The 18,024-nt window shown below is 34.3% G+C and overlaps 2 protein-coding genes across 2 annotated transcripts in view; both read left to right on the top strand.

Moving 5' to 3' along the window:
* The window catches only part of LOC127833554 (hemicentin-1-like), a 168,466-nt gene that overhangs the window by 34,058 nt on the left and 116,384 nt on the right, over positions 1 to 18,024 (top strand). The window lies entirely within an intron of this gene.
* On the top strand, positions 5,959 to 13,566 carry LOC127833561 (uncharacterized). The gene is made up of 7 exons (XM_052358871.1): positions 5,959 to 6,007; positions 7,593 to 7,808; positions 8,377 to 8,521; positions 9,397 to 9,450; positions 11,123 to 11,168; positions 12,389 to 12,441; positions 12,782 to 13,566. The coding sequence occupies exons 2-7, from the start codon at positions 7,774 to 7,776 to the stop codon at positions 12,830 to 12,832; spliced, it is 384 nt and encodes a 127-aa protein (XP_052214831.1). The 5' UTR covers positions 5,959 to 6,007; positions 7,593 to 7,773; the 3' UTR covers positions 12,833 to 13,566.

The following is an 18,024-nucleotide window of genomic DNA, read 5'->3' as shown; positions in this document are numbered from 1 at the left end:
CTTAAATTAGTGTCTGGCGAGTTGTGCATGAAAGTAAAATGTATCTCATATAGAATCATTAAACATATACATGGTTTCATGCTTAATTAAGCTTTATATTGCCGTACATATAAAAGAGCATTAGAAAACAGAAAATCATTATTCACAAAAGATTTTTATTCTTACACTGCCCAGGAAAACACTTCTTTGTTAATTTTTCAACTTTCTGATGGATTTTGATTAATTGCTTAAATTTTTAGATTTTGTCAGTATATCTTGAGAACAATCTCTAAAGAATGAAGGCTTTTGCTTATTTTTGCCATAAATAAATTAAACTCAATATGATATGATCGATATTTAAATTATGACAAATATCTTTCTTCTATCCCTACAGAATGTTCCCATGAATCCAGATGAGGTCACCCGTACCTCAGAGACGCGTAACGTTCTCGTGACGGTCCAAGACATCCAGAATATGCCACCAATCTTTGATCAAAACACCCTCTCCTTCACCATGTCTGAAGAACGGTAACCGGTAAGCACTACCTTGGAAACCATATTTGAGCCACACTCTGAGAAAATAGGGCTAAAAGTTTTGTCTTGGATTAGCCTGTGGCACAGACCAATCAGGGACGACACTTTCCCAGGGGTTTTTTTTAGTAAGAAAGTGACGCCGATATTCGGCGTCTTCCCCTACCAGAATTTTTCCCCTCAAAATACAATTTCCCCACCAAAAATATCATTTTTCACCAAATTATAATATTTATTTCAAAGAAATGTTTATTTTTCCTTTGAGCATTCGACAATTATCCAATTTGCACCATGTACAACGATCTCGCTCTCTCTCTCCAGACGAACACAAAAAATCTGGGAATCCCAGTTATTCTAAATATAGCTCTTAAATTACGTCATGTAAACTGGGCAACTTATCGTAATAATCATGTGACTATTTTACTGGATACCGGTCTTGCGCGAGAAGGGTGTTTCGTCTATTAATTACCGGAAACCAGTCGAATTTTCATCCGGGCTATGTGCAAGCCAAGATATAAACATGAAAACAGAAAAAATGTATCACAATTGGCGTTCCTACACAAACAAAATAAAACATTCGGACTTGGAAAATACTGAACGCATTGAGGCATTTTTTTTAAAAAGGATCATCGAAAACCGTTTTAACCCAGCAGGATTCTGAGGTAATCAACATCGAACATTGTGAAAGTGAAAGTAGACAATCGGCAGCTGCCGCTCCTTTCCCTTCCAATACTGTAGCAGATCAAGATCGTAAACCCATTCATCATGAAATTGAAATCACAAAATTGACATCGTCCCCCGGCCCCAGTACAGAAATATAGTTGAAAACATTTCCCTTTATTAGATCTACACCTGCAACTTGTTTAAGGAACAAAAAGGACAGAGACAAGCCTCTTTTGATGAGTTATAGACATTGAAATGAACAGTTTTTATTTTTTCCCCTAAAATGTCTCTTTCGCACTCTTTTTTCCCCTTTCACCCAGCGTCCAGCGTCTTCCCCTTTCTCTAAAAAAAACCCCTGTTTCCGCTTAAACGTATTTTTCGTATTTAGGAAGTCTCTTCTTTACTAAAACCTATTCTTGGTGGAAAGAAGCGTCCCTGATTAGCCTGTGCAGACTGCAGGGGCTTATCTATGATGACTATTTATGCACATGCAATAAAGCCTGGTTCCCCAGGGCAATGCTCATTTATATTGGAAACCATCAACACTATTGAAACAACATTGAAACAACCATATCAACTATGGAAATCATGGTTTGCTTTTGAAAATCATAGAAATCATTTTTACATTTGACCCCATAGATACCTTTCAGTTTCAGGTCTGAAACAAACAATACGAGCATGTACGGCATTTGCCTGGTTAAGACAACTTCATATTTGAACATTTGAATATTTGTTTCCATCCCTATTAAAAGTATATTTTGTGTAATAATTTGTGGTTTTATTTTCGGTAAAGCCTAAATGCCTGTGAACAATCATCCATTTTAGGTGGTGTTTCTTTTTATTTAACTGAAATATATACCAACCAATGCATCTTCTTTTGATATTTTTGCTATGTCATGTACAGAGAGTCGACTCAGATCAGGACACTGGCTCACCAAATGCAATCCGTTTTGAGCTTCTGCGAAACCCAGATGGTAATTTAATTTCTCTTTAACCCTTTTCACTTGTTAGAAGCCAAATTAATTTACACAAGTTTGTATTTATTGATTCAAAAGTGTTCTTGTGTGAACACATTTTAATGAGAGAATGTCAGATCGTCTGGATTCTGATGTCTGCTGTTACTTCAACCGGTCATCTTATCTACTAAACTACCCACCCAAATGTCTGTGTCCCCTTCTTCCGCTGCGTAATGCTCTGGCAAAGATAAACATGCAACATTTCCATATCACTATTTTAACTTTGTCATTTGTGATGTCACTGCAAAATTGCAATAACTCGGACCTGCAATTTAGAAGAATTATTTCTTCTTTTTTGTACTTTGATTTTTTTAAAGATAAACGCACAACATCCCCATATTACTGTTTTTAGTTGTTCGCGTAGCGAACACTTATGTTGTTAGTGAAAATTTCAAGTCAGTTCGGCTTATCTACGGAAAGCCTACTACCCGCCACACATGCCGTATCCGCGCGAGAAAGAGTTGTATAATTTATGCAAGAGTTTTTAGTTCTTCAACCGTATTCATTCATAAATGGAAACATTACATGAATATCGTGTTAAATGTAATAGTTTTGAACGGAGCTTATATAAAAAAGAACCAAAAGACAGTGATTGCATTATACCTGTCGCGAAGAGATTGTTTATGAATGATTAAAATAGTCCACTTTCTGCTGCGACTCATGACGTAATATTTTTGCTCAGCTCATTCATAATCTGAGGCTATTAATGGATGCGGCTGCGGATAAACAAGGAAGAGTCACATTACAACGCAATAGTATAAGGTTACGCTTGTTCATATTCTCAATTTTATAAAATGTTGAACATGGGTTCAACAATAACTTCAAGGATACGATAGACAACAACAAATATGCTTCATAGTCGCTTATACCGAATATAACAAACAATTAAATATGACACGAATGATCTGTTTTGTAACCTCGTTCATGTTTATACAGCGGGGATTTCTGGGAAACGTTCTTTTGTTGTCAAAAGATAAGGGTGATTTTTTATATTTACGGGTGCTAACAACGCTGTGTTATCATTGTCAAACCACACATTAGTGTAAGAAGATAAATACTATACTACGGGATTGCACATCATATGTGTCCTCACATGCTTAATTATGAGTATATTTCTTCACTATCGAAATATATCGTATGTTAATATTTGATTCAAACGCAGTTTTCTTTCGACACATTAAGATCACACTTTCAACACCGCGTCATGCGAAAATGGGTCTTATGCGCTTTGGCTAGCTTTTCTTAAACCCAACATGTGCATTTGCACAGTCAGGTCAGAGGCAATGCTGTTCACTATAAAAACACTGAATATGCTATGGTCCCATTATGTTTCTACTGACCAGACTGAGAGATGCGCAGGCTGAGTGGGCTATATATATGATGGGCGCATATGGAATAAGACCCATTTTCACATTTCACATTTCACATTTTAAAATCTCATTAAGAATTGTAAATGGCACATTTTAGCACAATGCTTTTCAATACAAAATGGAATTCAAAATAGCAAACTTTTAAATAAGGGCAGCCTATCCAGGCGTTCAGGAACGATGTCCAGACGTGCTGACCGAGTAAGGCAAACATTGTGGTTGGATAATTAAACGATTTTCTTCTTATTGTGACACTATACTATTTCGGTAATGATTGTTTTCTTATTTGAAAGCAAAACTGAAATTCTGCGAGATATAATGTAATGCGTAATTGTAACTGGGCCGCAATTTGTGTCGTTTGAACATACAGAGAGTAGTCCGGAATTCCTTACACTGAACAGTGCTACATCCTTTGCGCTGAGCACAGATACAGTGATGTAGCCAAAGTTCAGAGGTTTTATCTCGAATCAGCCTATGAAATATTCGAAAATATTCATGCGTGTCTGGTCTGTAAAAGTTAATAGATGAAAAGCTGGGTAAAACAGCTACGCCAAAAAGAGCATTAGTGCTGTATACCTTAGCTTAGGTCAGAGTTGTTGACACCGTGTGAACTGCTAGTGTAACAAGTAATGCATAAACATCAATGTACGGGTCAACAATTCGTGAGTAAAAAGTATTGCTTGCAGATTTATTTTCATCAATGATCTTATTCTATATTTTGAATTTGTATATGGTGTCAAAAATCAAAAGTTGTGTATATGAAATTATATTCTTAGTGAGATAGGTATTTGATATTCCAACAATATTCATGTAATATGATGGGGATAGCAAATTGTCTTTATATTCAGGTCTAATTCCTATTTACATCATACTTTCTAAGCTTTCAGAACGTCCAAAAAGGGCTATGTTGTTGTTATTGTGTCTAAGTTATCTCTTTGAAATAAATAGGATGATAAAAAGTGCACACAAAGCTCAACCCGTGCGTTATGACACACTCTTTTTACATTTGAATGCGGTGTGTTAATTTTAAACTTGCGATAAATTTTGAAAAATGAATTGCGTCTTTAATTATGCAATAGCGAACAACTTCAGTGCCTTCAGCACTTTGATTGTAGTAGGTATTCAATTGAAAGTCACTAATGTGTTTGGGGTCATTGAGTGAGGTCACTGACAAAGTTTCATACATCTCAAAGTAGCATAATCGTGTTTCTTTGTGTACATTAAAAACTCAAGTAAACATTTGTGTAGATCAACTTTTATCTTATGAAGACCTAGCACAAGGTTGCATTTAGAGCCAGTTGGGCCAATGTCAAGGTCACTTTTGCAAAAATATATTAAAAGTTTGCATTTGGTATCTTCATTTACGAAGGGGGATAATGTGCTGAAATTGTGTGAGGTTGGTTAAATGCTTATCAAGCCAGGCATTACATTAAGGGCCAGTGGGGTCAAGGTCTTTTTTACATAGGAAAAGAGTTTCCGCTCAATATCTTAAGTTTGGATCGAGTTATTTTGATGAAGGTTTTGTGTATCTTACATGACTTATTGATTGTCTTTGGGGACAGTTAAATACAGGTCAATTCCACCAAGAATACATAAAGAGTGTCCACTGAATTAATTTTGGATGGTGGTAACATGCAGTAATGTTGTTTGCAGATAGCTAACATGTAGACCTAGCATGGGATTACATTTGGCACCAGTTGGCTGTAGATCATTGTTACTAAAAATAGAAACTTAGTTTCTGCTCAATAATATATGGACAAAGTAATTCTTTAATTTTATGTGAATGTAGCTAAGTATATGCAGACTAGGTTGCTTGCAAAGTTATACAAATTGTATCTGAAAAAAAAAGTGAAAATTGAGTACTGCTATATTTGCATGGTTACATTTCATGGTTTAATGTGTACATTTTCATCTTTAATTTTACAAATACTATATAGCTATTACAGATGTAGTAATAATTTGTTACCAATATGTCTTTGTGGTTATTATATTGGGGACTGTCATAAGTTTACATTAAAATATCAAAGCAGAATAATAGTCAAGCTTGCTGTCTTATGACAGCTCATTTATTGTTTAGGTTATAAATTATTTTATCATTATATGTAAATAAAAATGATACTTTTCAAATGAGAATTTATATTTTTAATGACCATTGGATAGTCAATAGAAAATTCTAATTGCAGTTTTTATGGTGCAACAAGCAATCCTTTACATTTTTTCACTAAGTTGAGCTTAATACTGGATGTTAACGTGTAGTAGGCGCCACAACAAGCTGATTATTTCAGATCGATATGCGTTTGATATGCGTTTGATAATGGGTTTTTTGAGCTTGGAACCACAGTGGAGTCTTTGCCTGGACGTGTCTAGTACGCTGTTTAACTTATATTGAAGAAACGCATAGATAGGGAAGCCATTCAAAATGAGGGTAAAAAACTCACCCTCAACATCAAGGTGGGTAGTGTTAGTGGGTTGGTGGAGACACTGGTGTATGTCTGAGCCTATAATTAAACAAAATTGAATATTAGCCATGCTCTGGGAAAACAGGGCTAAAGACATGTGCCTAAAATGTTGTCCCAGATAAGCATGTGCATTTGGCGTAGTCTTACCATTGACAACACTTTTGGCTTTTATGGTATTTTTCTTTTAAAGGAAGTCTCTTTGGAACGAAAATCCAGTAAAGGTGGAAAGTGTGCAGACTGCACAATCTTATCTAACGAAACACGTAAGGCACATGCATTAAGCCCATTTACCCAGAGCACGGGTCATATATTAGTAGTCTCCTACATTACTTTTGTCTTTCTATATTAAAAAGGTAAATAAAAATCACAAATGTTTTTAGGACAGAGTCCACAACTAATAAACTCATTTAACAACAAAATCAGTTTAGTACTGTTGTAGTACTGTCATCGTTTTCTCCAAGTGCTTTATTCATATAAGTGTCACTGCGCCATAGTTTCCATATCTTTGTTGCAGCTAGACTCAAAGGGGCCTTTTCACGTTTTGGTAAATTGAGTATATTGGTAAATTATTGAAAAAAGTTGTTTCAGAATCGCAGATTTTCGTTTTAGTTATGATATTTGTAAGGAAACAGTAATACTGAACATTTACCATGCTCTAAAATAGCCATTATATTCATCTTTTGACGATTTAAAAACCTGAAATTTTTTAGGCGTTGCAATGTGAAACGATTAAATAATTTGGAGAGATCTGTTGTTGTCGTTATATTTGGTAAAACTACGAGGATTGTTTATATAAAGTATTAAATACATGAAATACAGTATGAGCATGGATGGTTGAGTGGTCTAAATGTTTTACTTTTTACTCCAGGACTCCAGGGTTCAGTGGTTCGAGCCCTGTTGAGGGTTACTTTTTTTCTTTTTTTTTTTAAATCCAATGTTTACATTTATCAAAATAAAGCATTTAATGACAAACTTCAAAACATGCCAAAGTCTGTGAAAAGGCCCCTTTAAAATCAAACATCAGCCTCATGCAACACTATTTTGTAACTACAATTTTAATAAGCATCTGCACATCAGCTGACTAAAAGATGCATAGTTAAAAGACATTTCAGACAGGAAGTATGCTATTTTATTGCTTTTTTTGCTTATGCTGGCTCCAAATTACTTTTGATTTTGATTACATAGTTGAACAAGTTGAAAAAACAGAACACATCAACATTTTTAACACCAAACTGTGGGGTTTATATCTATTTGTTTAAACACAGAACTTGGAGAAAGACCTGCTTTTTTTATTGCAGCATTCAGAATAGAAATGAGCATCACCCTGGGAAAATGGGGCTAATTGCATGTGCATAAAGTGTTTTCCCAGGTGAGACTATGCAGTTGGCACTGGCTCATTAGGGACAGCACTTCCTGCATAGGCATGATTTTGGTCAAGAAGAGACTGCCATTGAAAGGAAAAAATCCATAAAAGTATCTTTCTAAAGGCTAATCAGGGACGACAATTAATGCACGTGCATTAACCCATGTTTTCTTAGATCAATGCTCAATTATGTAATTTAAAATAATTATTTCAGGCCATTGAGTATGATCCTTTGAACAGACCAAATCGCAACCCAATAAACACAACTAACATCGTGAGCATCCAGATCGAAGATGTTAATGACATGCCGCCTGGATTTAACCAGCCAGTGTACACGTACAGAATAGAAGAGAAGAAAAACATAGTTACTTATGACTACCAGCAACTGACTGGACATGGCTTCCAGATCAACGTTTCTGATGATGACTCTGTGAGTTTTTGTGTGTGTTTTTTTGCATTTAAGTCCCCATTTTTTTATGGTCCAAAAATGTAAAAGTCATAAAAATTGAATTTGTTAATTTTTTTTTCAATGTTTAGATTGTTCAAACATAAATTGATCCTGTACATATTCTTATTTTGATCCCCTAATATTCCAAATGTAAAAAATGGCAAAAGTACATTTTTTTTTTTTTAAGTTGTGAATTTCACATATGTGTATTCAATAACGGAATGAGCATCTTTGAAATTGAAACAAATAAAATTATTCATAATTAAGTAAATATTTTAAATGAATTATGTATATTTTGTTTTATTTTCTATAACCATTTCAACTTAGAAGCAAAGACAAAATGGCTATATGCAAACAGCATAACAGCCGATCAGCCTGGGATAATCAGTTTTTTTTTGCTGCTTATCAGCATCTAAGGGTTGGAAATGATGGCTTTAAAACAGGGATATTGTAAGAAAAGCCTTGAAATACATCAGATTTTTTGGTGATTACTACCGACGCATCAAAGTGCGTCTCTGAGTTGTAAAGGTATAACCCATTTATTTTTCAGTTCCTGTACAACAGCTTTGAGGTGTCGTAATACTGATTTCTCTTTCCTCAACTTCACCAGTGGTCAAAGGTCACAGGCTTTCCCGCTTTATGTCAGGTCACAGCTTATCGACTTCGAACCAGGGGAGAATAATTATTCGTTGACAGTAAGGATACGGGGCTTCATTAATTTGAGAATCCTTCTGGGAAAACTGGGCTTAATGCATTTGTTCAAAGTGTTGTAAAAGATAAGCCTTTGAAGTCCAGTAGGCTTATCTGGGATAACACTTTAAAAACATGCATAAGGCCCAGTATTCTTAGAATGTGGATCATTAAGTAAATGCACACAATAAATCCGTAAAAGAACCTTCAGACAGTTAGAATTAATAATAGGAATGGCGTTTTTTTGTTGGTCAGTTGTTAAACTGTTTACATGTTATATTGGACGTCATTCCTTATTTGGAATTTTTAAAAATTAAATTTAATTAAAGCATGATCGAATTAAGCTGTTATTTCCTCTTTTAACCTGTTTTCAAATTAACAACTCTAAGGTTAGCTCTTTTTTTTTACAGGAGACCAGTTTGTCTACATCTTAGTAATTTGATGTCCCCGGTAGGGTGGCATATAGCAGTTGAACTGTCCATCTGTCCGTCCGCCCGTCCGAAAACTTTAACATTGGCCATAACTTTTGTAATATTGAAGATAGCAACTTGATATTTGGCATGCATGTGTATCTCATGAAGCTGCACATTTTGAGTGGTGAAACGTCAAGGTCATCCTTCAAGGTCAAAAGTAAAAAAAAACAATCCAAGGGAAGTAATAAGCGTTAAAAAAGAGATAATTTCTAAACCTGCCAAATGACATATTGAAATTTTATTTCAAAGCAGCACAATAGGGGGCATTGAGTTTATGACAAACACATCTCTTGTTCTTTCAAAATTTCGTCATTGGAAAAAAAACTACAAAAGAGTTAATGTTAAGCCCTTCATATATATAATTTTCCCATGACTTTCACCCCTTCTCACTGATGCATTTATTTCAGTTACAAGCCCGTGATACCAACAGACCAGAGCTGACTGCCACAGCTGTTGTGCCGGTAGAAGTGTCTGATGTGAATGACAATTCCCCAGTGTTCCTCAATTCCAGCTACGTATATTCGCATATTCTATTATATTTCTTTTTGCAAATCATTACACATATTTCGCATTGCACGTGTGTTAACTTAAATAGCCCAGGTAGTGCAAAAGCGTTGTAGCTTTGTTAAAGCAATTTATATAGATGCATTTAATGTCTTCAAACACTAGATTCTATTTAAATAAGATCATAAGAATCTCGTTAATAGTTTTCTCATTAAAATATTATAACTATGTGCATTGTTCATACTCAGTTATTTAGACATAGATCGATAAGTGTTGAATACAGAATAAAGTATTAGGCCAGGCACAGAAAACCTATACCTCGGGCTTTGGCCAGTGGTTCATGGTTTCGCGTTTAGCATATACACGTATCATAGTTCAGCATGTATATAGTATGCTAAGTATCCCATCATTTTTGTACTTTCAGTCTTTATATCGAAAGTACACATAGGAAAATGTCTAAATCAACACCAAAAAACAAAAAATAATGTCAACGAAATATACATCAATGACATATTGCGCTTGTTTACTGTATTGAAACAAAGTTTAAATACTCAAAAATTTATCAAATGCTGATGCCAGTTTAATTAAGAGATAAAAACGGCTACGAACCTAAGGATGGTATATAGAAACATAAATACTTGTGTTGGTATTATCGTTATCTTCAAACTACATGTATATATATTTGAGTAGACCAAACTCAATTACATGTTAAAATCATGTTACTTATAAGTTTTCATGACCAAGGCAAGCACATAGAGGAGATTCTCCTGCTAAACGCTTCAATTGTGTTGGTTAAACTTATTGTGTTTAATAATAAAGTCATGTTATATAAAAGTTTCGGCGCTCGGGCTTTTTGTTTTAAATGTTACCGTTTCAAAATTTTCCCAAAGTTGATTTAAACCTGGGGTGGTTGATACAAATTTAAAAGTAAAACCTTTCTGAAATGTTTAACGTTTGTATAAAGAAGATAAATACATTATGAAATAAATGTGTTTAAATAGAAGTCATTTAAAATTGATGTTTTAGTTATATGAACCTCATCTATACATACTGACCAGTTGCTTAGTAGTGCCAATCCTCGACAACTCCAAACAATATTAAATGATTATAATGAATTGTATGCTTACTTTTACTTAAAATGACCACACACAGGTATATTTACTCGTCTATGCATGTTTTAGATAACAGATCCTCTCCATCGGTCGGGCATGCAGTGGGAGGGGCTGTAGGTGGAACTGTCATGTTGTCGTCGTGTTTGGGCTGTTCATATTTTGGAAGAAATCTAAACGTATGTATAAACTTTGTTGAGTAAACTTTGATATTGTGATACACATAATTAACACTATCTAATGAATATTCGACAATGTTGATTGATTACTATAACTTAATACAGTTAAAGCATCAAGTTGAATGAATCCATATATGCCTCCTCAATATTAAGAAATATAGTTGAATATACCTGTAAACTGGTGCCCTGCAGTTACTATGCAACAGATCGTTATCAACCAAGTTTAACACACTCTATAGAACAATAAGGTATTCAGCTGAGAGAAAGTACACAGATAAATATCAGTTTTCAAAGAATAAGAGTGCTCTCTCTGAGTCTTTTCTACTTTCCCTGCATTTCAGGTAATCCACCCGCAGGTGCTCAGTACGATGATTTATTCAATGGACAGTATGTAACAATCATTATTTTACCTTATTTCGTTTTTCCTTTTGTAAATCGTATTTACCCGTCGTTTCATAATTACAATGTCATGACATTGTAACGTTATATATATTGACAACTTGAATAAGTGAAACCTGTTCATCCGGTCAAGCATCACATCGCGGTGAGTCAGAAGTGTGAACACACACAGCCATGATTATGGTGGTGTCATTAAAAGCGATTAGCAAATGGCTAAAATTATATTTCATGGTGGGCTATTAGCTCAAACTAATAGTACATGTAAATGACTACCAAAGTCTTCATTGTTATATATGCCAGTGTTTTTGCATACTTTGTAACTAAAGACTAAGTACTAAATGTTTATTGTAAATTGTGTGTGGGCTGTTATCTGAATCCATGAACGTGTTTGTGTTGTTTAATATGCAGCATAAACACACGCAACACTTGCAAATGTACAGTATTACGAAAAAAATCGACAAGAATAAATCCATAATATACAATTTAATTTTAAATCTCAACATAATGTTGCTTTGATTTACAGATCATGCTTTAGAGTAACATATATACTAAAAAAATCAACGAATATTTCGCAAAATATTTTGTAAAATAAAATTAACCCATACAAAATCAGTGTTCCTGATAGCAATATCCAAAATGTCAATGCTAGATCTGGTGTGGTAACATAGATTTAACGAGATACAAAATTCTTTTTTTTGTGGCACAATGTATTCCATTTTAATTCCTAGCATCGATATCTATTAATACGAATCAGGAACACTAACTTGGTACGGGTGTTGAATATCTTGGCCCGCATAAAACATCAAAAAGAGATTTGTGTATATTCTTAAATATATGTTACCAGACCACATCTAGCTTTGAAATTTTGCTAATGTTATAATGAACATTGATTTTTTATGTTTTTCACTTCATTTTTAGAAATATTCACTAATATTTGTTAATTTTGAGTGTTAATGGGCTTTAAAGTAAAATGGTATTTTATATTAAGAATGACATAATCATCCGAACAATTCTTAAAACTGCAGAATGGGCCTGGTCTCGACACTGCTCGGTTAAGGCAAATTTCACCTCAGTTCGTTTCTCCATTTTATTTTTCTTTCGGCTTGGAATGACAAATGTATTTAATATCAGTAATAATTTTTTCAGACTCGGATGACTGAGAATAATAATGAGAAACATGATATATGAGAAACGTGTTTTTAGTCAAGGAGTAACGTCTCTGCTGTCAGTACCAGTTACGAGTATGAAGAGTACAAAGTCGGTATGATCTTTGAGTACCAAATGCATGCCATGACATGTTTATTGAATATCTATGTAATGTTGATAACGCCACGATGTGTTTAATGTTGATGAAATCAGTTTAACGTTTAGGAAATATAGACAGTCAAGTACTGAGGAGAATGTTTGGAAACTAGAAATATTAAATCTTCAAATACATTATCAGTATAATATGTGTTACCCTACACTCTAATGATGAAAATGCAGCAATTGCAAATTTAATATAGGAAAAAACACGAAACTTAACATAACAAAACAAATAAGCATATCTTCAGTAAAATGCAACTCATTTTGCGTTTTCAAAAGCCGCCGTTTTATTTCAGATTCCCAGATCAGAAACCAGTACGAAACACTTGCTGAAACCTCTTTCATGAATATTTGGTCATAACATCTGGCGGCACAAAACAGCAAAATGTTATAGAACGTGTATCGGATATTTTAGGTAATGATTGTGAAACGTTGAAGGAAAATAAAACCTATGTAAATTTGGTATTATCGAAAAATTAAATTTAAAGTTACATGTTGTTTTTGTAGTAGCAACATAATGAACAAGTTGTCATGTAATTAAACAACTTACCAAATGAACTATATTAAATACGCTTTTAAGTGTTATGTATCCAGAAATTGTATGTATATACTAGCCATGTGATGTTTGTAAATGGTATTAGAATCTATGCAATTGGTAACCACAATAACGTTTTTTTTTATAATGCAACATGTAGAGAATATTAACGAATGACATTTCTGAAATTTAGAGTATGAAATCATAATAAAGCATTTGCCTAAAAATACAAAATATTGAATGAACAAGTAAATAGCATGTGAACAATAAATGGTTTCACTCCTAGACACAATTATTTTTATAAGCCAAAATGAGATGATTCTTATTTAAAAATAAGTTTTAAACTACCATCATCAACGAGAATATTTAAAAGATCAGTAACAGATAACGAAATTGTAAGTAGCGTATATTATATATTAACTTTTATTTGAAAGGCATCATTCGAATGTTAAAGTTGATGACAGCTCTTCTAAAACCATAAACAATTGTTGCGTTTCCATTTAAATAAAATTAAATGTTCGACCATGAATCCCCAGAACGTGTTCACGAGCAAAGTAAAACATTTAAATAGATATTATTTCTTACTAAGTGTGATAGTGTTTTTGTCGATAATATAATATGTAAAAACAACATTAAATTTATCATATTTTGCCGCTAATAACATCATGTACTTTTAATTGATCATTTTGTTTTGTTGTGTCTACACAGTTTCTATCACTATAATATTGACACTAGAAGTCTTAAAAAATAATTTCAAACTTCAACGACCTTCTGGAGTGTGAACTATATTCTAGCACCAGCTTGTGCATAAAAAAATTAGTTCATCATAATGATAATTTCAGTATTCATAATTCAGTATTTTAACTGAACCATGATATGTGGGCATTTAATTGTATGTTGCCTTATACTGTTAAGGTATTGTGAAAAAGTAAACAAGTGATACTTGATATTTCTGTTATTGCAATGTCGTGCGTTATGCTTGTGGTTTATCTTATCACATCTCTTATCTATATAAATGCTATGTAGTGATACAATTGTTCAGTCATCAAGAACAATCATATGTGCGCAGTAAAGTTTTCAAGTGATGTCACATGAAATACTCATAAAAAATATTCCATTTATTATATTTCTTATATTTTCTTTTTCATGTTTATATTCTGAAGTCTGTGTCAGTTATTGTGATACTTCGTTATAGTTTATTCAATGTTTTTGTTTTAATCTGGTTCATAAAATCAACGTTTTATTCAATGTGGAAATGTACGATTTGTTAATATTTATAGAAATTATGCTTTGGTAAATAAAGCATGGGAGACAAATTATTTTGAAAAACAATTGATGTAAGGCTGACACAGTTGATTCCCTTTGTTTGCAGAAATTTGCATCACAGTAAGACACGTGTTCATTGAAATATACTAAATTAAATATATGAGAGTGTTTCTTTTGTGTTCCAATATTTTTATTTGAGGTGTGGTTTTTATGTAAGAGATAATTGTGCTATACACTGTTACTTTTATAATTGTTATTTAAGTGTTACTATTACATTTAATATATAATAATGTGGTGTATTTGTGTATTGTTTGCATAACGTTATGTTTAATATCTCATGTTAAATCTCCGGATAAAATTAAGGGAAGAGAATTTCTGTGTATATGTAGAACATGGTGTGTGTCATATATTTATGTCCCCCTTCGAAGAAGAGGGGGTATATTGTTTTGCTCATGTCGGTCCGTATGTCTGTATGTCCGTATGTCCGACCACCAGATGGTTTCCGGATGATAACTCAAGAACACTTAGGCCTAGGATCATGAAACTTCATAGGTTCATTGATCATGACTCGCAGATGACCCCTATAGATTTCCATGTCTCTAGGTCAAAGGTCAAGGTCACAGTGACCTGAAATAGTAAAATGGTTTCCGGATGATAACTCAAGAACTCTTAGGCCTAGGATCATGAAACTTCATAGGTACATTGATCATGACTCGCAGATGACCCCTATTGATTTTCAGGTCACTAGGTCAAAGGTAAAGGTCACGGTGACCCGAAATAGTAAAATGTTTCCGGATGATAACTCAAGAACGCTTAGGCCTAGGATCATGAAACTTCATAGGTACATTGATCATGACTCGCAGAAGACCCCTATCGATTTCGAGGTCACTAGGTCAAAGGTCAAGGTCGCGGTGACCCGAAATAGTAAAATGGTTTCTTGATGATAAATCAAGAACGCTTAGGCCTAGGATCATGAAGCTTCATAGGTACATTGATCATGACTCGCAGATGACCCCTATTGATTTCCAGGTCACTAGGTCACAGGTCAAGGACACGGTGACCCGAAACAGTAAAATGGTTTCTTGATGATAAGTCAAGAACACTTACGCCTAGGATCACGAAACTTGACAGGTACATTGATCATGACTCGCAGATGAACCCTATTGATTTTCAGGTCAATCGGTCAAAGGTCAAGGTCACCATGACTTGAAGAAGTAAAATGGTTTTCGGATGACAACTCCAGAACGCTTATGGCTAGGATCATGAAACTTCATAGGTAGAGTGCCCATTACTCGCAGATGACCCCTATTGGTTTTCAGGCCACTACGTCAAAGGTCAAGGTCACGGTGACTCAACTAAGAAAAATGGTTTCCGGATGATAACTCAAGAACGCTTACGCCTAGGATCATGAAACTTCATAGGTACAGTGATCATGACTCGCAGATTTTCAGGCCACTACATCAAAAGTCAAGGTCACAGTGCCAAAACACGTATTCACACAATGGCTGCCACTACAACTGACAGCCCATATGGGGGGAATGCATGTTTTACAAACAGCCCTTGTTTTATGTTTGTATTATCCAATATATATATCATTGACATAGTGAACATTTTCTCAGAAACATGTTTATAACACAATTTTAACCAGAAATTGAGCCATATTTGTACAGAACAGAACATATTTTTGTCATATTTGTAATGCAGTAAAACAAGTCAGATAATATATATCACGTTCCGATTTACCCGAATTGTTTGCTTACCCGCATTTAGCAGTTCTATGCAAATGACACACAAATTTGTTAATTTTTCTTAGAAATACAAAACAGCAAAGACATGTATCCCTTTCCAAAAGCAATATACAGACATCATTTGCACCAGTAGCACTGCTTTGAATTCGATACGTGAATAAAACTCAGCCTGCAAAACTATCTCACACTTCAACGACAACACTAGAGTACCGTAATCATAAGTGTATATGTACAACTTAAATGTATTTCATACCCATTTAACTGCTAGAACTGATATTCTTTCGTCCGAAAAAAATGTCACATGGAAAACGTTTGGACAACTATAGAAAAAAACATGAAAATAAGTGTTTCCGAAAAGGTCCAATTTGCTAAGCAATTATGTGATAAATAAGCATTTAACACCAACGTAGTTTGGAAAATATAATACCCGGCGAGACATCAGTTTAGATGACGTTCGTTCTCAAACACTAGGGCTGTTTCTATTCTTCAACGTTTTTGGATATCTTGCTGAAAAAATTGATCTGCAAGATGGGTCATATAAATATATAAGCCATAAGCACGTACCAATGGCGGACGTTAAGAAGAAGCATTTTTTGTCATATCCCATGCTCCTATGATAATTGTAATGCAAAAAGTACCGTTATTGCAAAGTCATATACAAATATCTGTACTTAATGATCGTTAATTTAAAAGGCTATTACTATGTTTGCGTATTGTACAGTGCCTGTGATAAGTGTCCCCTAGAAGTGTTCTTATGATGTATCAATAAATATATTACTGAGCATTGATTAAAGCTAAACATATGTCGTATTCAACTATTTGATACATAATTAATAACAGAGTATCCCTTTTTAGATATTATACATAAATTACCCATGATGTGACCATTGGAGCATATTGATGACGAATATAATTGGATATACAATCCTATACTGCACAAGCCCTTTTGAGATATCGTGATCAATGGGTGTAGTAGTGTTGGTCTCTTATCAACAAACACCTATCTTAATTGTTTAGTATATCTTGATTTACAAAAGTAAATATTCAACGGTATTTTCTTTTGCTTTGAGTACAGTTTAGTACAAATGTGTCAGAATAACGGTTAATATAAGACCCAAGTTATTTTGAAAAACAGTCTACGTTAGACACTTGAGCATCCCGGTTTTATACAATATTCGCCTTAATTGCACACGTATTCGAACATAATTGCACACAGTAGGTAATGTTCAATAAATGTTAATGTGGGAGGGGGGGGGGGGGCAGGTTAAATTATTACCGATATGTAATGTTCTGCCTGTTAAGTATCCTTATTTTAAATTGTTAGCAAACGAATGGAACTATTTGAAGATATGATAAAAACAAATCTGCAAGCACATTAGCAAACAGGTTTTATTCTGCAAAAAATACTCTTACGCTGTAGAATCATTTGAACCGCGTCGTGCAAGACATGGGCCAAATGATATATCCGAATACCGTAGCTCTAAGAATGCCTCTGCCTCCGTGTACTCTGCATTCGCAGGTTAGTCTGAAGCTTCGCTGGTAGCATATGGCATAAGATCCGTTTTCGCACGACTCATTACATTTCTTGATATGCTTTATTATAAAAATTCATTTTTATAAGCCCGTTTTTAAAAACGGGACGTATTATAGTTTCACACTTGGCGGGCGTCTGGGCGGCGTCCACAGCAGTGTCCGCTCTCTAATTCAAATAGTTTTCATCCGATCTTCACCAAACTTGTTCAGAAGTTGTGTCTAGACAATATCTAGGTCAAGTTCGAATATGGGTCATGCTGGTTCAAAAACTAGGTCACGGGGTTGCATAGTGAATTTCAAGCATTTAGCATGGTGTCCGCTCTCTAATTGAAGTAGTTTTCATCCGATCTTCACCTTATTTGGTCAGAAGTTGTGTCTAGATGATATGTAGGTCAAGTTTGAATATGGGTCTTGCCGGGTCAAAAACGAGGTCACGAGGTTACTTAGTGCATTTCAA

Source organism: Dreissena polymorpha, chromosome 6 (assembly GCF_020536995.1).
Source record: "Dreissena polymorpha isolate Duluth1 chromosome 6, UMN_Dpol_1.0, whole genome shotgun sequence".
Taxonomy (NCBI): Eukaryota; Metazoa; Mollusca; class Bivalvia; order Myida; family Dreissenidae; genus Dreissena; species Dreissena polymorpha.
Note: the sequence above shows the minus strand (reverse complement) of the source record. Positions and strands in the feature narration are given on the sequence as shown.